General features: G+C 47.1%; 1 protein-coding gene across 2 annotated transcripts in view; it reads right to left on the bottom strand.

Moving 5' to 3' along the window:
• Window positions 1-24,890, bottom strand: part of LOC146839206 (CD5 antigen-like) — a 768,433-nt gene that overhangs the window by 533,440 nt on the left and 210,103 nt on the right. For both annotated transcript variants that reach the window (XM_085603219.1, XM_085603218.1), the window contains exon 3: window positions 9,605-9,922. In XM_085603219.1, the coding sequence (XP_085459345.1) occupies window positions 9,605-9,922 (318 nt within the window). The remainder of the gene's footprint in view (window positions 1-9,604; window positions 9,923-24,890) is intronic.

Below are 24,890 nucleotides of genomic sequence, written 5' to 3'. Positions count from 1 at the left end.
AGCCTGTTGCGTGTGCGATCTTGCTGCGATGAAAGAAAATGGTGCTCTGCGAGGGAGCGATGATCCTGATGCGATGCGGGGAAAATGGCGAACGCTCGGCGTCCGCGCTGCGATGAGCTTGATGCGACAATTTGGGATTAGCGAGCGCTTTGGGGCCCGCTAACAAGCAATGCGACAATCTTCGGGATAGCGGGCGTTTTCAGGCCCTCAGACAGGTGCTGCGACGAACTTCGGGATAGCGGGCATTTTCAGGCCCGCTGACGGGTGATGCGACGATCTTCGGGATAGCGGGCGTTCGGCGACAGCAGAGCGACGATTTTTCTCACGCTCACCAGCTGCAGCGGCCCGCTAACGGGGGTTAGCGACGATTTTCAGCACTCTTTTCTCAGCAGTAGAACTAGAGGCCCTGGAACTCACAGGAGCCTCACCTGCAGATAGGAATCCTCGCTGGGAGGACACAGGAGACTGGTGGTGAAGTTTGATGTGCCTGAGACTCCTGCAGGAGGCTAGCTCTCTTCTAGCCCTTGGGTGATTGCTGTAGCCACAAAATAAAAGTTCCTTCAAAGTCCTTTTCCTCTTTTTCCAAGTCCAGTAGTAACCACTGCAGGCCAGTCCCAGAAACAGCACACAAGCACAAGGACAGTCCTTCTCCTGCAGATTCGTGTAGTCACACGGACAGATGTTCTTCTTGTTGTCCAGGAGCAATACAAATTGTAGGGGTTTGGGCACAAATATTTATAACCCCAAAGTCTTTGTTCTTAGGGGTCACAAGTCTCTGAATCCAGTCCGAACCAGTTCTGCCCAGCCATGGAGCACTTTGTTTACCAGGCTGCGTCCTTCCTTTCAGAAAGAGGGGGTCTGCCCTCAGACGCACAGTGGGAGGTGGAGCCAGCATTCACCTTGCCAGGCACAGCCCTATTCAGGTTCCAGGAGCTACCCCTCCCCTCAATCCAAGGCAGATCTCTCTATTCAATCCAGGTCTGACTCAGCCAGCCCTGTCCCTCCAAAACCAGACAGCCAATACACATAATAGCAGAGCAACTGGAAGGCTTAGGCAAGAAAGTACCTATATTCTAAAAGTGGTAGTTTCAAACACAGAATATAAAAATAACCTTCACTAAAAGATGTATTTTAATATTCTGAGCTCAGGCATACTAAATTCGTTTTTCTACCATGTTCTGTGGGTCAGTTAGGACTATAGAATGTAATAGCCCAGACCTCCCATTCTGGCCTATGGAGAACAGGTAGCCTTACAGTAGTGAAAAACGAAAATGGGTGTAATTCACTACTAGGACATGCTACACACATCAGGGAATGTCCTACCTTACACATATAATGCACCCTGTTATAAGGGGGGCTTACAGGATGCCAAGGGAAGGTTTAGGGGCTGGGAAGTGGGTGCACTTCACTGCCAAGCTGGCAGTTCTGGACTGCACACAGACACTGCAGTGGCAGGTCTGAGACACACTTTACAAGCTGCTTCTGTGGGTGGCACAAACCAATGCTGCAGGCCCACCAGCAGCATTCGGTTTACCAGCCCTGGGCACACATGGGCCACGCTACTAGGGACTAACAGGTAAACCAAATAAGCCAATTATGGATGTACCAATTCACATGTCATCTTTACAAATGGAGCATTCGCGCTGTGGCACTGAATGGCAGTGGCACGGCGCCCAGAGCATATATAACCAGCAAAAACAGAGGAGACACAGCAAAAAATGAAAGGGAGACTCACGCCAATGGTGCCAGGTCTAACACGTGTCCCCTCCAGCTGAAATGTAGCGAGAACTACCCATCCCCTGGGAAGTTCTCATCACTAAGGCGGAAAAATTTGGACAGACCATCAGCATTGGCGTGTTCTGTACCAGGGCGATGTTCCACCGTAAAGTCCATACCCTGTAGAGAAATGGACCACCTTACCAACTTGGGATTCTCACCCCTCATCTGCATCAACCATCTGAGGGGCCTGTGGTCTGTCTGAACCCGGAAGTGTGTCCCAGACAGGTATGGTCTCAGCTTCTTCAGTGCCCAGACCAGAGCAAATGCCTCACGCTCAATTGCACTCCACCTCTGTTCCCGTGGAAGTAACCTCCTACTGATGAAGGCTACAGGTTGGTCTAGTCCCTCCTCACTCATCTGTGACAGAACAGCCCTCACCCCATGCTCTGAAGCGTCTGTCTGGACCATAAATTCCTTAGCAAAGTTGGGCGCCTGGAGTACGGGTGCTGTACACATGGCAGTCTTGAGGGCATCAAAAGCTTTCTGACAGGTGTCAGTCCAGTTCACAATCTTTGGCTGCTTCTTGGAAGTCAGCTCAGTCAAGGGGGCAACAATGCTGCCATACCCCTTGTCAAACCTCCTGTAATAACCTGTGAGTCCTAAGAAGGCCCTCACCTGGGTCTGGGTCCTTAGGGGCTCCCAAGCCAGGATGGTTTCAATCTTGGGCTGTAGAGGTGCCACCTGGCCACTCCCTACCTGGTGTCCTAAGTACACCACCGAACCCTGCCCAATCTGGCACTTACTGGCCTTGATTGAGAGGCCTGCTCTGCGCCATCAACACTTCCCAGAGGTGGTGTAAGTGGTCCTCCCATGAGGAACTAAATACTGCAATGTCATCCAGGTAGGCGGCACTGAAATCCTCCAGCCCAGCCAACACCTGGTTGACCAACCTCTGAAAGGTGGCAGGGGCATTCTTCATTCCAAAGGGCATCACACGGAACTGGTAGTGCCCATCTGGGGTGGAGAATGCTGACCTCTCCTTTGCCCCATCAGTTAAGGCGATCTGCCTGTACCCAGACATTAGATCAAACGTGCTGAGGTGCCGGGCAGCCCCTAACAGATCTATGAGCTCATCAGCTCGGGGATGCGGTGCGCATCGGTCCTCGTGACCGAATTGAAACCTCGGTAGTCCACACAGAACCTAAGTTCTGGAGTGTCACCAGGCGCTGCAGCCTTTGGCACCAAGATCATGGGGCTGGACCAAGGGCTGCTAGAGGACTCAATCACCCCCAGGGCAAACATTTTGGAGACCTCCTCCTTAATGCAGGCCCTTAACCTATCAGTCACTCTGTAAGCCTTGTGCTTGACAGGAGGACTGTCCCCGGTGACTACCTCATGGACGCACCAATCAGTGACACCAGGTACCAGGGAAAATAAATCCGGAAATTGCCCCAACAGCTGGTGGCAATCTCTCTGCTGCTCTGGGGTCAGTGTGGTGGAGAGGACCACACCCTCCACTGACCCATCCTTCTCTCCTGCACACAGGAGGTCAGGAAGAGGTTCACTCTCCTCCTCCATCCCTGCATCTGTGGCAAGAAGCATGCCCACTTCAGACCTCTCAAAGTGGGGCTTTAGGCGATTCACATTCAGGACCCGCAGGGGGTTCCTGGGAGATTTAAAGTCCACCAAATAGGTAACTTGACTTTTTCGCTCCACCACCTCAAATGGACCGGTCCACTTATCCTGGAGCGCACAGGGCTCCACTGGGGCCAGTACCCAAACCTTCTGACCAGGTTGAAACTCGACCAGAGTGGCATTCTGGTCGTGCCAACGTTTCATCTCCTCCTGGCTGGCTTCCAGAATTGACTCAGCAATGTTTCTGAAACGCTGAGTCTGGTTCCTGAAGGCCAGGATGTAGCTAAATACATCATGGCGAGGTTTCCTGGGAGATTGCTCCCAGCCTTCCTTGACCAGACTCAGAGGCCCTCTTACCGGATGGCCATAGAGCAGTTCAAAGGGACTGAACCCTAAGGACTTCTGTGGCACTTCACGGTATGCAAAAAACAGGCATGGCAAGAGGACATCCCACTTATGCCTCAGGGGCTCTTCTAGGCCCATGATCATGCCCTTCAAGGTCCGGTTGAACCTCTCAACCAGACCGTTACCTTGGGGGTGGTACGGAGTGGTGAACTTGTAAGTCACTCCACACTCCTTCCACAGAGACTTCATATACTGGGAGATGAAGTTGGTCCCCCTGTCGCTCACCATCTCTCTGGGGAACCCCACACGGGAGAAGATCCCCATCAGTGCCCGTCGCACCATGGGGGCCGTCACTGTCCTGAGCAGGAGGGCTTCAGGGTACCGGGTGGCATGGTCCACCAAGACCAGGATGTACCTGTTGCCCATGGCTGTCTTGGGGTCCAGAGGCCCCACAATGTCAATGCCCACTCGCTTGAATGGGGTACTAACAACTGGAAAGGGCTGGAGTGGGGCTTTGATCTTCCCCCCACTCTTCCCACTTGCCTGGCAAGTCTCACAGGTCCTACAATACGTATCTGAACTCTTGCGCATCTGGGGCCAATAAAAGTGGGTGACCAGCCTCTCAAAGATCTTGGTCTGCCCCAGATGTCCTGCCAATGGAATGTCATGAGCCAACCCCAGTAGGAAGGCTCTGAAGCACTCAGGGACCACCAGCACACAGGCTGACCCCGGCTCAGCAGCCTTAGGCTCGCTATACAGGAGACTGTTCTCCCAATAAATCAGATGTGAACCGGACATATCACCTGCTGCCTGGGCTGCAGCATGTTGCCGCATACCCTCAAGATAAGGGCAAGTTCTCTGCTGCTCACAAAACTCCTCCCTGGTGGGGCCCCCTTCCTGCTGCCACTGGGTCAGCTCAGGCAGGTCCACCAGGTCGGTACTCTGCTCCCCGGTAGGCCCCAGGGCATCCCCCTCAGGGTCTGCTCCTTCCTGGGCCGTGGGAACCAAGGGGGCTGGCTTCACGTGCCCCCTGCCCCTTCTCTCTAAGGCAGGGACTTGGGCCATACTTTCAGGCTCCAGGTCTCTTTGGCCGCCATGGACCGAGTGGTAGCACATGCCCACTCAGGCAGACCCAACATTTGTAAGTGAGCTCTCCTCTCCACCGTAGCCCACATTGAGTTCTCTAAATCATTGCCCAACAGACAGTCCACAGGCATGGCGGGCCTCACAGCCACCTGAAGAGTTCCTGAGACCCCCCCACTCAAAGGGAACCTGAGCCACCTCACATTGGCTCTCTGTGTTGTCTGCAGACACTACTTGGTAGAATGCATGGGGCACAACCTGCTCTTTGGACACCAACCAGGAGCTGACAGCAGTTACACTGGCTCCTGTGTCCCTCAGAGCCTCTACTCTATGGCCATTGATGGTTACCCACTGCCTGTATTTTTTAGTGTTATCAGGCAGTGCAGGCTTAGGAACCATTTCAAAGTCTCGTAGGGAGACAAGGGTCAATTCTACGGGGTCCCACCCACCTTGGGCACCCATCTCCTCCTCCCCCAGGGCTACACTAGCAAGCTGGCGGGGCGGTGCACGGGTGGTGCAGGAGTATCCCTTTGGGGACACTGGGGATCAAAGTATCTGTGGCCCACCTGGCCACACTTAAAACAAGTAGGGTGCCCCCTTGGAACAGGCCTACCTGTTGGGGGCATTGGCTTCTAATCCTGGGGAGGCTGGGACACCACTGCCTGGTTCCCTTGGGAATTATCTTGGGGCCCTCGGTGGAACTCCCTCGGTTTACCCCTGTCCCCCCCACCTCTCTGCTCGGGACCCTGCCCACCTTTGGCGAAGTCTCCCACTGGACCCTTGCGAACCCGGGTGCTCACCCAGCGGTCCGCCTCCTCAGCAAGCTTCCTAGGGTTAGTTAGCTTGCAATCTATCAGATGCTGGCGTAGCTCAGGAAAACAATTACTAGAGAAATGCTCCCATGCAATCAAGTCATACAGTTGCTCAAAAGTTTCTACTTTGCTGCCTTTTACCCAGTGCTCCATTGCTCTGCCAAAAAAAGACACATATTCAACCCACATGGTACCCTCTTCTTGCAGGTTCTAAATCTCTGCCTGTACATTTCAGGGGTCAAACCATAGCGGGTAATCAAAGCATCCTTCATGTGGGCATAAACCATCCTACTTTCTGGGGGCAGGTCCAACATGGTATCCCTCCCCTCACTCACAAAGCGTCGCCACAACCCCACTCCCCAATCCTTCTCAGGGACCCGGTGGGACACCATAGCTAATTCATAAGCGGCAAACCATTGCCCAATATCTTCACTTATATGAAAATCTTTAATAACCTCTTTAGGTATATGCACTCTACTCTCAGTATGCACTACTGGTATACTGCCACCAGAGGGGGAGATCTCTATACTCTTCGCTTTAATCTCCAACTCCCTCAAAATTCTCTCATGTTCAAGTTTCACTTTCATCAATTCAAATTCTAACTTCTTATTCTCTAGGTCTCTCTGACCATCCAATTTAAGCTTAGCCATCTCCATATTATGCCGCCTATCTCTCTCCCTGTCCTCCATCTCTTCTGGAGTCAGGCCCCTTGAGGACACACTAGTGCCCGGGCTGGACACTGCTAAAATTTCTTTCTGCTGCTCTCCTGCATTCTCTCCCCCCTCCACAGGCCCTTCCATATTCCTAGGGGCATCCGTGGCTTCTAACCAGGCCTTCAGCGCCTTGTAATACTCTTCCCTTCTAGTGAGACCTGTGATAGGGACTGTGAAGCGTTTGCAAAAATATTTGAGCTGCTTGGCATTGTAGGTTTCTAATTTCTCTTCTTCCCAGGAGAGATCCTCAGAGGCATTGGATCTGGGCTTGCCCATTGTAGCAATAACTGGCAATAACGATCAAAAATATAATCAAAAATCTCAAAAAGGTATGTGGTAATGTTATTGTCTGCACTCACTAGTAGTGTACACTATAATTACTGTATGCAATCATAAATGCAAGTCCAGATTCTCACCGCTGACCACCAATGTTAGAAATGGGGGTCTCTAGTTGGCAATGGCTGGCCACTGCCCAAGTAGGGACCCTTCTTCCTAAGTCAGAGTAAGCAGCCTACACCCTTTGACAACCCCTGCTCAACCCTGTGGTAACGTAGCACGAGCAGCTAGGCTTATCTCAGAGGCAGTGTGTGAAGCATTTATGACCATACACAGTAATATAATGAGGAACACTACAAATGGACACCACTCAAGTAGTTATAAAAAATAGGAATATTTATATAGACTTAATCACAAGACCAATAACAGTGAAACTCCACAATACTAGAAAAATAGGGCTACTTTAAAAATGCTGCAAAAATAGTTCAAGGTGCACAAAATGATGTTCAGTTCAATGCAGTGGTCTCTGCGACCCTTTTACTCACAAAGTATCTGGATTCCGTAGCAAAGCAACAAAAATGTCGCTAAGTAGTTGTAGCGATAAATTTCCTCACGCTAACCAGCGATGCGTTGAATCCTTACCGCAAGGGAGGATGATGTGCTGGGTTGCGGGCAGGAGAAAGCGACAAACTTCTTCACGCTAAGCTGGTGATGCGATAAAATCCTTGCCGCTAAGGGAGGATGATGCACCGAGCCTGTTGCGTGTGCGATCTTGCTGCGATGAAAGAAAATGGCGCTCCTCGAGGGAGCGACGATCCTGATGCGATGCGGGGAAAATGGCGAACGCTCGGCGTCCGCGCTGCGATGAGCTTGATGCGATGATTTGGGGTTAGCGAGCGCTTTGGGGCCCGCTAACAAGCAATGCGACAATCTTCGGGATAGCGGGCATTTTCAGGCCCACAGACAGGTGCTGCGACGAACTTTGGGATAGCGGGCGTTTTCAGGCCCGCAGACGGGTGATGCGACGATCTTCGGGATAGCGGGCGTTCGGTGACAGCAGAGCGATGATTTTTCTCACGCTCACCAGCTGCAGCGGCCCGCTAACGGGGGTTAGCGACGATTTTCAGCACTCTTTTCTCAGCAGTAGAACTAGAGGCCCTGGAACTCACAGGAGCCTCACCTGCAGATAGGAATCCTCGCTGGGAGGACACAGGAGGCTGGTGGTGGAGTCTGATGTGCCTGAGACTCCTGCAGGAGGCTAGCTCTCTTCTAGCCCTTGGGTGATTGCTGTAGCCACAAAATAAAAGTTTCTTCAAAGTCCTTTTCCTCTTCTTCCAAGTCCAGTAGTAACCACTGCAGGCCAGTCCCAGAAACAGCACACAAGCACAAGGACAGTCCTTCTCCTGCAGATTCCTGTAGTCACACGGACAGAGGTTCTTGTTGTTGTCCAGGAGCAATACATATTGTAGGGGTTTGGTCACAAATATTTATGCCCCCAAAGTCTTTGTTCTTAGGGGTCACAAGTCTCTGAACCCAACCAGAACCAGTTCTGCCCAGCCCTGGAGCACTTTGTTTACCAGGCTGCATCCTCCCTTTCAGAAAGAGGGGGTCTGCCTCAGACGCACAGTGGGAGGTGGAGCCAGCATTCACCTTGCCAGGCACAGCCCTATTCAAGTGCAGGAGCTACCCCTCCCCTCACTCCCAGGCAGATCTCTCTATTCAACCCAGGTCTGACTCAGCCTGCCCTCTCCCTCCAAAGCCAGACAGCCAATACACATAATAGCAGAGCACACTGGAAGGCTTAGGCAAGAAAGTACCTATACTCTAAAAGTGGTAGTTTCAAACACAGAATATAAAAATAACCTTCACTAAAAGATGTATTTTAATATTCTGAGCTCAGGCATACTAAATTCGTTTTTCTACCATGTTCTGTGGGTCAGTTAGGACCATAGAATGTAATAGCCCAGACCTCCCATTCTGGCCTATGGAGAACAGGTAGCCTTACAGTAGTGAAAAACGAAATTGGGTGTAATTCACTACTAGGACATGCTACACACATCAGGGCATGTCCTACCTTACAAATACAATGCACCCTATCATAAGGGGGGCTTACAGGATGCCAAGGGAAGGTTTAGGGGCTGGGAAGTGGGTGCACTTCACTGCCAAGCTGGCAGTTCTGGACTGCTCGCAGACACTGCAGTGGCAGGTCTGAGACACACTTTACAAGCTGCTTCTGTGGGTGGCACAAACCAACGCTGCAGACCCACCAGCAGCATTCGGTTTACTAGCCCTGGGCACACACGGGCCACGCTACTAGGGACTAACAGGTAAACCGAATAAGCCAATTATGGATGTACCGATTCACATGTCATCTTTACAAAGGGAGCATTCGTGCTGTGGCACTGAATGGCAGTGGCACGGCGCCCAGAGCATCTATAACCAGCAAAAACAGAGGAGACAGAGCGAAAAATGGAAGGGAGACTCACGCTAATGGTGCCAGGTCTAACAGAAAGAAAAGAAGTGCTGTAGGAGTAGGTGTAATCACTCTAGATGAAAAGGGATGAAGTGCTGTAGGAGGAGGTATAATCAAACTGGATGGAAAGGGAAGAAGTGTTTCAGGAGGAAGTGTCATCCCACTGGAAGGAAAGAACAGAGGTTCTGCTGTAGGAGGTGGTGTAATCACAGTGGATGGAAAGGGAAGAAGTGCTGTAGGAGGAGGTGTAATCACAATAAATGGAAAGGGATGAAGTGCTGTAGGAGGAGGTGTAATCACACTGAATGGAAAGGGAAGAAGTGCTGTAGGAGGAGGTGTAATCCACTGGATGGAAAGGGAAGAAGTGCTGTAGGAGGAGGTGTAGTTGCACTGATAGTTCATACAACTTTAGTTGGGAGCACTCTATCAAAACCTCCAAGAGAAGGGTGATCATGAGGTTGTAGATGGGGTTGTCCTGTACTCTCCATTGCCTGTTTTCTATTGAGTTTGGGTTCCATGGCAGTTGGAAGTGGTTTTGTAGTTCTTACCTGTGCAGTTCACTGCTGCATACCTCCTGTGATAACAAAAGCTCTGAACCTTTTTGGTGTAAGGACACTGCAGCAGGTTCTCTTCATCGCCTTTGCACTGGACATCAGAAATCACAACTCTGTCATTCTTTTGTGCCCCGAAGGCTGAGGCTGGAGGGACTGAAATTGGAACTCCACAGTCCAGCTCTTTACACACCACAGTGGCATCTTTCATGTCCCATTGCATGTCACAGACTCTTTCCCAGTCGTTAGTCACCGACACCTGTACAATCCCAGCACAGGGGGTTTTGGATCCTGTCAGTCGAACACTTGCTGTGTCTTAAAAGAAAGAGATACTATTTATAGATAAACAGTAATATTTATTAAACAATATCAAGACCTTTTTTCCACTGTCTACCATGATTAAAGGAATAGAGAGACAGCAAAAGAAAGAGGTATTAATCATACTTATGCAGACACTGATTACTTCTGAGGTCAGAGGTCAGTTCCTATCACACTGTTCTGTGTTAAAGAAGTGCCTCTAAAGTTTTGACACTTAAATCTTATTACATGCAATTAACTAATTTTCCAGCTCATGCAGAAAGCGCATGATCGGGAAAAAAGCCAGTAGACACCATCCAACAGATTAGTCCAACAGGATTTGTGACATAATCTTGGAATCAGTGGTAATTCTCTGATGCAGAAAGAAGATTTCATTCACAAACACATTTCTTATGTAAGGTTGGATAGACAATGGGCCTAAGGATGGAGAATGCACCTTCTGGATTCTCTTCAAGGCATGATTGTACCTTGTCCTTGTCAGTGGTTGAACATCCGTCAAATTTACATATTTGCATTATAATAACACCAGCAGCAACTGGTCTGGATCAATTTCCATCAATGATGCACAGTCCTTGGCAGAGGATTTTAACAATTTTTTTTCGAACTCATATTAACGATTTTTAGTGCATCAGACAGACAAATAAAATACAAAAATGTGCAACACAAAAAAGTTAATTTGTGACACACTAGTTTTAGAAACTAAATCAAAGACAGGGGTTAGGGATCTGTTATTCTTAGGAGTTCAGCTGCAGCTCTGAGAGAGAAAGCAAGTATGTTGACAAGAAGAGCGGGGAATGAACTTTCAAAACTACTTTTCAAGTGGAGAAAAAACGTATTCAATGGAATGGACATTATAACCCCATGTTGGACATGACCGTTTTACAGGGTCAGCCCCTAAGTTTTTGCTTTCACCCTCCTGTTTTCTGAACCCATTTCTGTAGGTTGTTAGGACTCTGAACACTTTACATCTGCTAACCAGTGCTAAAGTGCTTCTGGTCTCTCCCTTTAAACATGGTGAAATTGCCTACACCCGATTGGCACATTTAATTTACTTGCAACTCTCCAGTAAAGTAGTGTAATATATTCCCAGGGCCTGTAAATTAAATGCTACTAGTGGGTCAGAAGCACATGACAGGCTTTTCCCACATGGTGTGGGGCTGCCCAGTCATCCAACGATACTGGCTTAACATATCCAGGATCCTCCTGGAGGTGTGGGTCTGACAATTGAGGCCTCCTCCAAAATTGCCCTTCTTGGTCTCCTGGATGACATGGGTGGCCAGAGGGCTGACAGAACTCTGTAGGGCTGGGAAAGCTACTGGCAAAATGTGACATCGCCAAGCATTGGAAGGCGCTGTATGCCCCACTCCCCTTCATGAGGGAATGGAGAGCAGGTGTGGACAGATGTGTTAAATTAGAAGAACCCATCTACTTAGCACGTGGATGCCCCAAGAAACGTTCTGAACTTTGGGGCCGATGGTGGGCATACTACTGAGTCAGCATGGGGAGAGCCCAAGTTGGGGCAGAGGTTCCATGCAGAGGGGGGTTTATTGTAACTGGCCCCTCGGGTCCCCTTGAATTGATTGCAAAGTGTGTATCTTTTATGTGCTGAGTTTTCCAAAAGCAATAAAATGTTATAAAAAAATCTGAATGCTTTGTGCCAAACTAGCAGTGGGTTCAGCACAGGTTTATTTGGGATGTGTGTGTGACTTTACCCAAACACCAATGTTGGTTGCTGCTTGTGCACCACTTGTGTGCATTCCTTGGAAAGACAGTGATAGAGTGTGAGGGTAGGTTGTTATGTCAACAAGCAGATATCAGCTCTCCCTATTTTTATTCAGGTTCAGCACAATTACACACCAGCAATAAGTTTATGTTACGGATCTGAAAGCATTAGCACGTGAACTGTGTATAACCTCCTCCTCTGTAAGAAATAAACAACAAAGAGATAAAAGCAGTTCTACCCTTCACATCCCTTTCCCTCTGATTCAGTACCAATGTGTGCCCTTTTCTGTGTGTCGTGGAGCTGGCATGAAGAAGCAGGTAGGGCCCATCTGGCACCCAAAAAGCCGGATCCCCTCAGTATTCTTGGAGACCCCGCATCATTCCCTCCTACAGTGGGGTCTCAGTGTGGACCGGCGATGCGGGCTCCCAACGGGGAGTGTATAGGAGTGTCGGATTCAGGAGATATGAAGGTGTCTGTGTGATGGCAAGGATAGGTGCCCAGGCTCTGGCCATATCCAAAGTGCCCACTCTGCACCTGGCTTCTTGGAGTAGCATCCTCCCCTCACAACCCACCCATTGCTTCATCTCCCTCATCAATGTTGCTATTTGGCACCCCCGGGGGTCTTCCCATTTCTCACCCTCTCTTGCTCGGCTAGAATAAACACATCCTGAAATTTACTTGTGGCTTTGGTTTTGGCTGTGTGTGTAAACCGTCCTAGGAGGCAATGGCCTTGGGAATTAGGAATCTCCCTCCCTGTGACATCGGCATCAGTGGTTATGATTTCCACCCAGTAAGCCGCAAGCGAAGGACACGACCAGAACATGTGGAAGATGTGGGCTCCCACTTCGCCACATCTGCGGCAGGCCGCATCCGCCAAGTGAAAGTATCTCATGGTGGGCTCTGGTGTTAGGTATGATCAGTGACGGATATAATATGGGATCGGCTTAAAACATGCATTCCCAGACACCTTCAAAGTCCTCTATGGTGTGGTAGCCCAGTCCTGTGCCTCAATCGGGGTTCCCAGATCCTCCTCCCGTTGGAAGCGCAGGCGCTCCAGCAGATGCTGGAGGTTCTCCCGTATGGCCTTGTACTAACATAAGTAAATAAATAAATAAATAAATAAATAAATAAATAACTAAAACATGAGACCGCCTTTATGATGCTAGCTGAGAGAGCCGAGTGATGGCAGGTTCGCAGCACCCTCGGCGACAGCACCTCATTGTTTCCGTAACAACGACGTTAGTGCTCTGTGTAAGAGGAAATTGCCTTGCGGTAGATTGAATTCTGCTCAGAAGTCCTCAAACAGAAGCATTGTAGAGTCTTGAAATAGGGCTCCTACTTTTGTTGGCCCTTCTTTCAATCAGGAGTCCCGACCTCTCCAGCTTCCACCATGGAGCTGTTCTCTTAGCAGTAGAAGGGTTATATCCTGAGAGGAAGGAACCCCGCTATGTGTTTTTTGCAAGCATCGGTTTGAACACCTAGTGATCACTTGCAGCTATTTATTAAATATTAAAGATTTTGTCCCCCTTGCACCACACAAGGGAAAACAAGAGCGACACACCTCTTAAATAGATTTATCAAGCCACGCAAGGCCACCTTGCATGGTCATGCGTGGCATGATGAATCTTGAGTAACACAACACAAGGCAAATCACTGCGTGGTGTTACTCTGCCCAGGGAGGTATTCCATGGGTGGAGCGTAGGTGTTCCCACGCTTCCACCAATGGATTTCAGCACATTCCAAGATTTACCATTACTGGTAGACCTGGGAACGCATCAAAATGATACACATTCCAGGGTGAGGCATAACGAGGAAATATATCTTTATTCTGCAGCACACTTAGAAAGAGGAAAATGTCAATCAGGATTATTTTTGTGCAGGAAGATGCCCCTTCCTGCACAAACAGATTCCTGCTTACAATGCAGGGACCCTTGCACCATGGTTCAAGGGTGACTGCTTTGGCTGTAGGCAGCCCATTGCGAGCCAGAGCAGGGAATGTGCCGTATCCTATTAGATACATTGCATTCGTGCCCTATCATGCTGCACTGCGCGATTTTTAGGTCTCGCCTACGCAGCGCGCATGCGCTGCATAGGCAAAAAGACGTTTAGCCATCGCTTCGGCTTTGCAGCCAAAAACGTGCAAGCGTTCCATTGCCTTCAATGGCAACATGTGCACGTGTGGTGATTCACTTGCGGGAGCGCGCGGCGCCATATGGTAGCAATCAGCGCTCCAGGTGCTGCTCGCTCTCGCAAGTGAAATGCTTTCACTTTTGCCGACACTTTTTTTGTGTACAGCTTTTGATGCTCTCAGCCTACCTCTCCTGCTGAAGGCCAAGGCTGCCGGATCTTGATTCTCGTTTCTTCCAAGACATTTTGCGTACACGAAGACCGATTGTGTCTCTGGTATGTCGTAATCACTGTGGATTTTAATTTTAAAAGGTGCATCTGGCCTCACATATCAGGACCGGCAACGCAGAGCTTTCTTGTGTTTAGTCAAGAGCGCCATCAAGTGGGAAGTGAATGTTGAGCTGTATTTTCTGCAATTGAGAAAATACGAGAATATGTGCACTGTTTAGGTGGAGAAGCTGCTCAGCAAGCGCCTGATTCATACTTAATGAACATAAACATTGCAGAGTGATTTAAAAATATAGATGAACTACAGGATATCCGGGACGCCTAATTATGAAAAGTGTGTTCACAAACGCAGTCTAGAAAATAAATACGCGCCGGGATTCAGCACACGGGGAATGCCTATGATCGAAAAAGAGAAGACCAACAAAAACCAACACACAGTCCAAAGCTGCATCTACACATTCTTGGACTCATACAAATGCTGCATACAGTTACACCTCTAACACCAAAAATAGGTAGGATTATTCAGGTTGCAAAATTGCTCGTTAGCATATTGATGAAGCCCTCAAATATTACATGGCATGACCTTTGTTTACTGTGTTAGTGATATTATTGTAAATCACATTATGAATCGGGATTTCACCGCGGTTTAAAGTCAGGTTACGATGCAGATAGAGAGCATTGGCTGTGGGGCTAGACCTGGTAACCAAAAGCAGGCCTGGCAAAAATGCTCAGAGCAGCCCCGCTCCCGTTGTCTCCTTATTCGATTTCTCTCTTTCTCAGTCTCCCTTCTCTCTTGTCTTTCTTCTCCCTCGCTGATCACTTTCTCTTTACCCACCCATCTGTCTCGCTCTTGAAGCCTGCCCGTGCCTTTTGCAATTAACCTCCAGGAGCTGCATAAGTGACAGAGGCACCATTAATGGCCCAGGGCTTTCAAACCAAGCCTCCCAGGGTTTCAGCCCAACAGGAAAATGCCCGGTGAAATAAAAGGCCTGTCCGGCCCTGATTGGCTGGCATTGTGTCCTCACTGTACTCCCCAACCCTACACGTGCCCCTTCCTTTCAATTGACTTGTGTATGTGGGCAAGCACACACCTACCTGTGTGCCACTTACCTATGTGTTGCAGGTTTTCGGTCCTGCTTATGGGACCGCACCCAGATGTGCACTCACCACATCTGGCCAGGCGTGGCCAGAGGGGTTAAAATAAAAGGGGGTACACTGCTTGTGCTCTCTCTCTCACACAACTGCATCCCTGTGTTGTGTGCCAGTTATTGGAGGTCAGTAATTGCTACAATGTGTTCTGTCGGGTCAAAGAGTTGCTTAGTATCAAAGATATTAAATAACAATCACTTAAAGCTTGTAAGTTCAATAGATAAGTCCATTAAATGTCTCATGGTATATATGGCTGTTGTACAGTTAAATCACAGGACAAACAACGTAATTCAACAAGCATTGGCATAGCCAATAGGTTCACTTTTGGGACCTTATAAGTATTTAGTTATGCAGCACAATATCCTTGGGGTGACAACATCAACTGTTGCATGGCTAAACACTTATAAGGTCCCAAAGGCGTGACCTATTGGCTATGCCAATGCTTGTTTAATAATGCCCCGAGCTGTATCCTCGACAGATACTTTATAAATGACATGCCTTCTGTTTGGATGAAAAGCTCCCCATTTGTGACGGTTGTCTGCACAGCCACAGCCAGGACATCGTTATATAATTGAGTGCAAAAAAAGGCAAACAAGCATTGGCATAGCCAATAGGTCTCGCTTTTGGGACCTTATAAGTATTTAGTTATGCAGCACAATATCCTTGGTGCAACAACATCAACTATTGCATGGCTAAACACTTATAGAATCCCAAAGGCGTGACCTTTTGGCTATGCCAATGCTTATTTTTTATTATTGTTTTTTTTATTCTCCCCTTCCTTCGCGACCCCTATGCTCCCCCACCCCACCAACCCGCCCGCCACAATCGTAGCAGACACAGTGCAATACTGATTGTGAGGGAGCAGCAAAGATCGCAAAACTTTTCTCCCATTTGTTAGAAAGTGCAGTGCCTAATTATTCAACCACTGGGAGCGGTGATGCTTGCTTGTTCTTGGGGTTTTGAACGGTTTAAAACATCTAGGGGGTAACAGTTATTTTTTCTTTTTTAACTGGAGACCGACAAAGTTTGACATCTTTGGAGTGTGAATGATGTAAATGTGATCAGAGTGTGGTGGCATGTGCATACAGAAGAATGCACCATAATGTATGGGAGAGTATGTGGGAAGAGTTTGTTGTGATGAAGGGCTCTGGGTAGATTTTAGGAGATGAACCAAACAAAATCAGAGAACTTCAGTATTTCTACAAAGTTGAAGATTAGTTGTAATGGAGTGGGAATCTGTTATTGTGGTCAATCTGTCCCACATGCACTTGGAAATATTTTTGTAATAGTGTGCTGAAATAAAAAATAAAAAATAAAATAAAAGACAGCAAGATAGGACTGTCACTTAATGTGCCACATAATGGGGCAGAACTTGCCTTTTCTTGCCACATAAGCTTAGCAAACCCCTGCTGCATAAAAGCATGATCTGGTTATCCACTGCCACACAATCCAAGTGGACCTGATTGCAATGTGTGGGGTTTATGCCCCCAGATGGTTACGGGGAAATACATGTGGTCAAAGGGAATCATTTAGTGATCAAAAGGGGTCGCTGGGATGTGTAACAATGAAATAGGAACAACAAAAATCATTAGGACTGCCGAAAAGACATTCACGAGACACAGGTTAAGGGAGGTTATTTGACAAGAATTAAGAAAAGCGCTTCAATGCCTCGTCAGGGGTAGTAAGCGCTATATAAATGCAATTACAATACAATACAATGTTGGTGTTTATATGCAAACTTTGTCCCTGTAGATGTTATAGCTATTTGCAGTGTAGTTGTAATAGCATAATTTGCAAAATCGACGGTGAAGGTTTGTGGCATGATGTCGTAGCTGTGATCACAAAAGGCCCTTATTTTCTGCCGGTGCTCTGGATGTGAATTGCGGCGGTTGAAATTCGGATGCTGTTCAGTCTAACGCTCACTCTTGATTGTTCCCTTTGCCTTTGTGCTAAGTAAATAGGGCCATATCAGCAATGACCAGTATCGCGCTCATTATTGCGGTCGCAGCCGTTTTCTCAGAATGTTTCCAATTGCTGTTTTCAGCAAAAATGGCATGGTATGCACTTGTTGGCTTTTCCCCCTTTTTTTCTCTCATCGCTTCTTGGTTTGTGTGTGGAGGATGCTTCATAATGGAGTTCATTATATTGCTAAATATTTAATTGATTAGACACTGTTCTTGGTATTCTTCAGGTGACTCTATTGCCTGTCGCCTGTGTGAATTATGTGGAATAGTTTGACTCCTGGCTGCTGGTCTATGGTGTTTTTTTCACTCTTCCTTTATGGGCAGATTAAAGCTGCAGTTTGAATTTCCACCTAAAATACAATCTACTACGACTTCTATTAGTAGCTCCAACAGCGACACTGGAGAGATGGCTACTTCTGCTGCTCCACATACCTCTTCCATGCAGCCCTTCTGGAGTAAAACTCAGTCCCCCTCTTCAGCTACAAAGAGGTTAAAGCAAGACCCTCCTTCGCCTAACAAATCTCCATCTTCCGCCTCTTTAGAAATATTGCTTGAGGAGATGCGAGCATTGCTCCCTTTGTTGAGGAGACTAACAAGCGTATTTAGAAACCAGATGATAAATTTTAATTAATGGAAAATCATGTCTCCTTTGTGGAACAGCAGGTAGTGGACTTACAGGAGGAAACATCTAAAATTCCTCATTTGGAGCAGGAGGTTGGTCAGCTTAAAAAAATGTGGAGGATTCGTAAAACAGGAATAGGCAAAATAACCTCCGTATTTATGGTCTCCCAAAGCACTTGAAGGGGATTATTGTGTTTCCTTTTTTACCTCCTTTCTTCCAAAACTGCTGGACATGCCATCTTCTACCTCGCTCAACATCCAGAGAGCTCATAGCTAAGGTCTTTGTCTTACTTCTACTATATTACCTGCAAAACCAAAGAGGAATCATCATATTATTTCTAAAAAGTATATATTGGCTATTGGTGCTTGCTGGTTTTTGCTGCGGCCAAAGCTAAGAGACAAGTGTCCTGGTTGGGTCAAGGATCTTTCTGTCTCAGGACGTTTACAATGTCACTGCGGCCAGGAGAAAAGAGTTCCTTAATCTTCGTCCTTCTTTTAGAGCTTTAGGTGCCGGATATTGAAATTTTTGTCCCTGCATTCTTAAACTGACTTATCAGAACAATGCTGCTATATTTGAGGATCCAGCAGAACTCCAAAAATGTACACAAGTCCACACATCAGATGCCATGAAAACTGGTGGTCCTTCTTCATGTTGATTTCTTTAAGCCTGGGCGTTGAACTACGCTCCGTTCGCGGAACTTGCGAAGTTTAGGCAACTTCGCAGTTCGCGTAGAGCGCGAAGTTGCAGATTGCTACGCAATCTAGCACGTAGCGTAGTACTTTTGCTTCCTCGCGCGCTCAATATTCATTCTCGCGCGCACGGTAACGTCTTACCGTGATACTGCGATCGCCAACTTACTTTTCTGTCCGTTCGCGAGAGCCACAAGATTTGTAATATGGCTCCCCAAGCCCGCGAGAGTGTGCGATCGTGAACACGTCATTCGGGCACGCGAGCTAACTTCCGGCGGCTGTCTTGGTAAGATCGCGATCCCGAACATGCAAAAACTACAATCTGGTGAAGAATATCTCGCGATCTTCATAAAACCTTCTCTAAAATGATCATTTTGCACAGAAAAACTCCTCAGATTGTGATTTTGCTGTAGTCTTTTGTGTAAGGAGGAGTCCTTTAATTTTTTTTACTCTTTTTTTCAAGAGGAAGGAAGTGCCCCAGAGTCTACAACTTCCTGTTCCTGTCCAGCAGGCTCCTCCCAGTGCTTTGTGCATGTGCTGTTCACTTTCATTTGGATTTGGAGCTGGAAGGATCACTTTTTGTGTCTGTCTGCTGCATCATACCATTGGATTGGATTTATTTGAGGACTTTTTGATTTGAGATTTAATTTACTACAAGTAATTTGGAGAATTGGAGTGTTTGTTTAATTGGGGCTTGTTTGCACCTACATTTTTCTGTGATTTTCATTGTTGTTTAAAATTATTGTTGTGGCGGGTGGCCTGTACTTTCAATAGGGGCCTAGTTGTTTTTCTCTGCAATTCCTGCCAGTAGGTTACCCATGGGTCCATGTTTCGTGATGTCTGTAGAATTTTCAACATCATGTAAGGCATGGATGGCATAGGATTGAAATGCTAAATGTGGCTGTGGTGTATTTGACTGTTAGTGTGTGTGTGTGTGTGTGTGCGTGTGTGTGTGTGTGTGAAATACCTTTGTTGGATGTGTGTGCTTGATGTGTAACTTCTTTCCAATCCTTTCGTAGCCCTGTTGATTTTCATTTTTGGATTAAAGCTGTGTTGTTTAGCAGGCCTCCTTTGTCCCGTATTCTGTTATAGGCCTGCTTCAGTTCATTTTTTTCCATGGCCTGTTGTGACTGTGAGTGCCCATGTGGCTTGTGGCAATTTTGTGGTGGTAGTTTAGTAGTGTGTGCTTCTTTTTCCATAAATTTTCGAAAAGCAATGGGGTAACCCAGTATCCCTCAGAACCTGGGCAGATTTATATCAAAATTACAATAGTTCTGTCGGGTAAAACCATATCCTGCATATCCAATTGGATATGGTTTTACCCGACAGAACTATTGTAATTTTGATATATATCTTTTTCCATAAAGGCCTGCATTTCTTTTCTTTATTCCCCTTGGCTTATGCTTGTTGTTGTTGTGTCCTCCTGGCCATGTGTGTGGCGGCCGTTTTGTGAAGGCAGGCATTGTGCTTTTGCCGTAGGCTTACATTGATTGTTCCAAGCTTGTGGCCTAGTCTGCCAGTAGGCCCAGAGCTAGTCAGCCTAAAATCTTTGGTGCGTTATTTAAATTTACAGTTTGTGTTGTCTGATGATTTTTTTTTACACCATGGATGGCTTTGGATTTTATTGCAAAAGGTGTTTTTTGGGGTGGAATAGCAGTTTTTGGGTGTGTGTTAAATAAATAGGGCTTTTCAGCCAGTAGGTAACCCTAGGGATTCAGCTCGCATACTTTCGGTAACTCTGCACAGCGCGACAACGCAGACTTACAGTTTTCGGCATTTTCGCGCTCTCAATATGCGTGTTCGCACACGCGATAAAGCATTTTTGTACAGTTCGCGATCCCGAACACGCAGCATTTGCAATCTGGAAAACAATATCTCGCGAGCAACATAAATCCACCTCGAAAACGCTGATTTTGTGCATTTTGCTAAAAAAACTCCTCAGGTTGTCATTCAGCTGTAGTTTTGGAGCACGGAGAAGCTTTTATTTTTTTTTAAATATTTTTTATGAGAATAAGTAAGTTCCACAGACACTACAACTTCCTGTTCCTGTCCTTTGTAATCACTTTTTGGTTATTATTGTGTTGGGTGGCCTGAGCATGTGTGTGGCGGCCATTTTAGGAAGGCAGGCAATGTGCTTTTGCCATAGGCGTACATTGACTGTCTTCCATTTCTTGTTGTTGTGGGTGTGTGGAGGCCATTTTGTGGAGCCATCCAAGCAGTGTGCTTGCTTTTGCCATTCTGTTCAAAGCTTGTGGGCTAGTCTGCCAGTACGCCCAGAGGTAGTCATCCTCAAATCTTTGGTGCATTATTTAAATTTACATTTTTTGTTGTGTGTTGAATTATTTTTTTACACCGTGTATGGCTTTGGGTTTCATTGCAAAAGGTTCTTTTTGGGGTGGGATAGCAGTTTTTGGGTGTGTGTTAAATAAATAGGGCTTTTCAGCCAGTAGGTATCCCTAGGGATTCAGCTCGCGTACTTTGGGTAACTCTGCAAAGCGTGACAACGCGGACTTACAGTTTTCGGCATTTTCGCGCTTTCAATATGCGTGATCGCGCACGCGATAAAGCATTTTTGTACAGTTCGCGATCCCGAACACGCAGCATTTGCAATCTGGCAAACAATATCTCGCGAGCAACATAAATCCATCTCGAAAATGCTGATTTTGTGCATTTTGCTAAAAAAACTCCTCAGCTTGTCATTCAGCTGTAGTTTTGGAGCACGGAGAAGCTTTTATTTTTTTAAAAATATTTTTGAGAGAGGAAGTAAGTCCCACAGAGACTACAACTTCCTGTTCCTGTCCTTTGTAATCACTTTTTGGTTATTATTGAGGTGGGTGGCCTGAGCATGTGTGGTGGCCATTTTGTGGAGGCAGGCATTGTGCTTTTGCAATAGGCCTGCATTGTCTGTCTTGTATTCCTGACCTTTTCTTGTTTTTGTGAGTGGCCTGGCCATGTGGTGGCAGCCATTTTGTGGTACCAGCCACTGTGCTTTTTCCATAGGCCTCCAAGCTTGTGGCCTAGTTGTACAGTAGGCCCAGGGGTACTACTCATCAATCATCACGGGTGCATGGAATTTAAACAACTGTTTTTGTGTTGTGCGTTAAATTTCAACATCATGTATGGCTTTGGATGGAATTGTAAAATATGGCCTTTACTTTTTTTTGGGGGTAGATTTCACTTTTTGGGTGTTGTAAATAAATGCCTTTAGTTTTTATGTGTATATGTTCGTTGTTGTTGCTCCCTGAAGCTGCATCCATCCCATAAGATGCACACATTTTTATTTAGGGCAAACAGGCTGGACTACATTTATGTTTTTGTTCTTTGCTATTCTTCTTCCTGAGTGTACACAGTACAAATACACCAGGATCCCTGGCCTTGTCAGTCTCTTTAATGGCTGGCTATACTGTTGTTGTTCACTGACTTCATAAAATGTAATAATTGTGACCACCCACCAGACACTACGAAGTTATATATTATATTATTGATCTTTTGACTGATGTTCTTCTGGCTTGTTTGCTTTTAGGTGCACAAAAGACAGAGGAGGTGTGTCATCATCATCGACCGTTGTGGTGCCAGACCGACGTCCTGCTGCTGTACACGACGTGACGTGTGAGTGACCTGACCAGGCATCTCTGCAACTTGTGCAACTGAGTGCTGTTTTGACATCTGAAGAAGATGCCCCCAAAGAAAGTAGGTAGCAGGTCCTCCGGTATCAAGAAAGTTGCCATGGAGAAGACGGAACAGAAGAAGAAGGAAGTGTTACTTAAGTCTGGTGTGCCTCCCAAAACCTTTTATGGAACACCAAAAATGACACCTGCAGCAGCGGTGTCTGGGGGCCAAACTGGGGGTAGCACCTCCACATCAGTGGGCCCAATCCACCAACCCAGGCCCAAGCAGATGAGTGTGGAAGGGGTAGCCAGCCTTATGGTGGAAAGCAGTGATGTTGAGCCTGAAGTAAACTTATCGCTATCTCAAAGTAGTACACAATCAACGCAGGAGGGAACATCATCAACACAGCAGATAAGTGGTCAACAGCCGCAGCCACCGCCCGCAATAGTAGCTGTTGTTTCTCCCGAAGTATGGGCAGTTCAGGAAATTGAGCCTCATGCAGAGGAAGAAGAGGAAGCCACTCCTTTAGAAGTTCCATTGGCTTCCAAATCCCCAGCAAGAAAAAGGAGGGTTAGTACATCAAGTTCTTCACCAAGCCCCCCTTCTGATGATCTAGATGCCACTTGGAAGACACAAACTGAGTCTGAGAGGGAAACACGTCACAAAAACAGGCATGGGAAAAGGAAGGTTCCAGAAAGCCTTCCACTTATGAAGGTTGATGTAGAAGAGCAGGATGATGATGATGATGATGATGATGATGATGATGAGCCAGTCATCATAAACATCACTCCCGGGCCTGAGGAGATGGAGACCAACATTTTTACACTATCCAAAATGGCTGCGAGGGATGTAGCATGCACACCTCCAACACAGGTAACACCAACACGACCTCCAGCTTCCATATTTACATTAGTAAAGGGCCGGCAGCGTCCTACATCCAGCACAAGCACCACCTCAGCAGAAGTAGGTATGGTACTGCACAGAGTCAAATTCAACACACACCCTCCAGTTCATCCGGCATTGGAAGTGGGAGTGGCACCTCCAGCAGGAGACAAAAGTTAAGCTCCCCAATGTGGGACTTCTTTACGGTTAGCGGAAAGGAGGAGAACATTGCTATATGCTCCTTTTGTCATACCTCTGTTAGTCGTGGTAAGCTTGGTACAAACTATGGTTCCGGAGGCCAATTTACCCATCTGAAAAAACACCACGCAATCCAGTGGGAGGAGCACCTTAGTCGCATGAAAAAACTGGAACTATTGCTGTTGGGCATAAACAAGTAGAAAGTCCGCTCACGGTGGAACAGGAAGAAGAGCGAGACATTCTCTGTGCTAGTGGTACACACAATAGCCCTGTCCCCAGCACTGCAGTGGTAACGCCCACATCCTCAGCCACATCTCATTGGCACAAGAGTAAGAGACAGCCTGAGACACCAAGGAGTACTGCTGGCCCAAAATCTGCGACGTTGACCACAGGAAGGAATACCATGCAGCCTACCATACTTAGCATGTTTAGTAGGCCGGAGGGGCAGTACGAACGCAACCACCCAATAGCACGTTTGTACAATGCGAAGCTGGCTAAAATGTAAGCACTGGACGTTCTCCCTTTTTCTTTTGTTGAAGGGGTGGGTTTTCTTGAATTTGTGACCAGTATCTGCCCAAAATGGAAAGTTCCCAGCCGCTACTATTTCGCAAGAGTTGCTGTTCCAGCACTATATAACGACGTGCTGGAATTGCTTGGAAAAGCCTTAAAACAGAGTGCTGTTCAGAGTATACACCTGACAACAGACTTGTGGAAAAGTTGCCAAGCCACTGATTACATGTGCATCACTGCACACTGGGTCTCTTTTTTGGGTGTTAAAGATAAGATATCTGAGCTTCTTGTTGACACCGCTGAGATTTTTAAAGACACTCACACACATGCAACTGTAGCCATGTTTGCTATGGAGAAATCTCATACTGCTGCAAACATTTTGGATGAGTTTAACAGCAAGGTGTTTGAGTGGCTGCGACCAAGAGGGTTTACCATTGGTTTTGTTGCCACGGACAATGGCAGTAATGTAGTTAGGGCCATGAAAGATGGTGGCTATTTCAGGGTCCCATGTTTGGCACACTGCATTAACATTGTTGTTCAAGACTTTCTGAAAAATGAAAGCAAAGTCAGCAGCTTACTGACCACCTGCAGAAGAATATGCACACATTTCAACCATTATTTTAAAGCCCGGAAGCAGCTGAGGGTCATTCAACATGAGCATAAAATGCCAGTCAAAGCACTCATCCAGGAGGTGACAACATGTTGGAACTCAACGTATTACATGCTTGAGCGTCTGTTTGAGCAGTACATACCACTTAATGCTTATGTCATGAAAAGGTCATGGGATGAGAGTTGAGATGACCCAATGGGACCTCGTCAAATGCCTGACAGAGATGCTACTTCCTTTTGAGGTCTTCACACGTGAAGTGAGCAGGGAGGACTGTACTATGGACCAAGCTATCCCATTGTTGTACATGCTAGAGCAAGAGCTGAAGGAGGTGTCAGAAATGTACGCAGGTGTGGATGACAAAGTAGACGCATATTATTTGGCAGACACCTTAGTCGCTCTCTTATCTGACAATACAAGGATTCAAAATAACATTGTGTCACATCCACATTACATTACTGTCTCAATTTTGGATCCACGCTACAAATTATTGCTGCGCAGTAATGAAGTAATTCCTTTTTCAGAAGTGGATGTTGCCCAGTACAAAACTTTGATAGCTGAGGAAGCCACTGACTTTGAAAACGAAAGGATCTTAATTAGAGGCCCGCCCCCCCAGGGCAGAAAAAGTACTTCAGGGCACCCAGAGTCAAGTTCTAC

Source organism: Triturus cristatus, chromosome 4_2 (genome assembly GCF_964204655.1).
Source record: "Triturus cristatus chromosome 4_2, aTriCri1.1, whole genome shotgun sequence".
NCBI lineage: Eukaryota > Metazoa > Chordata > Amphibia > Caudata > Salamandridae > Triturus > Triturus cristatus.
This window is presented reverse-complemented; position numbering and strand designations above follow the sequence as displayed.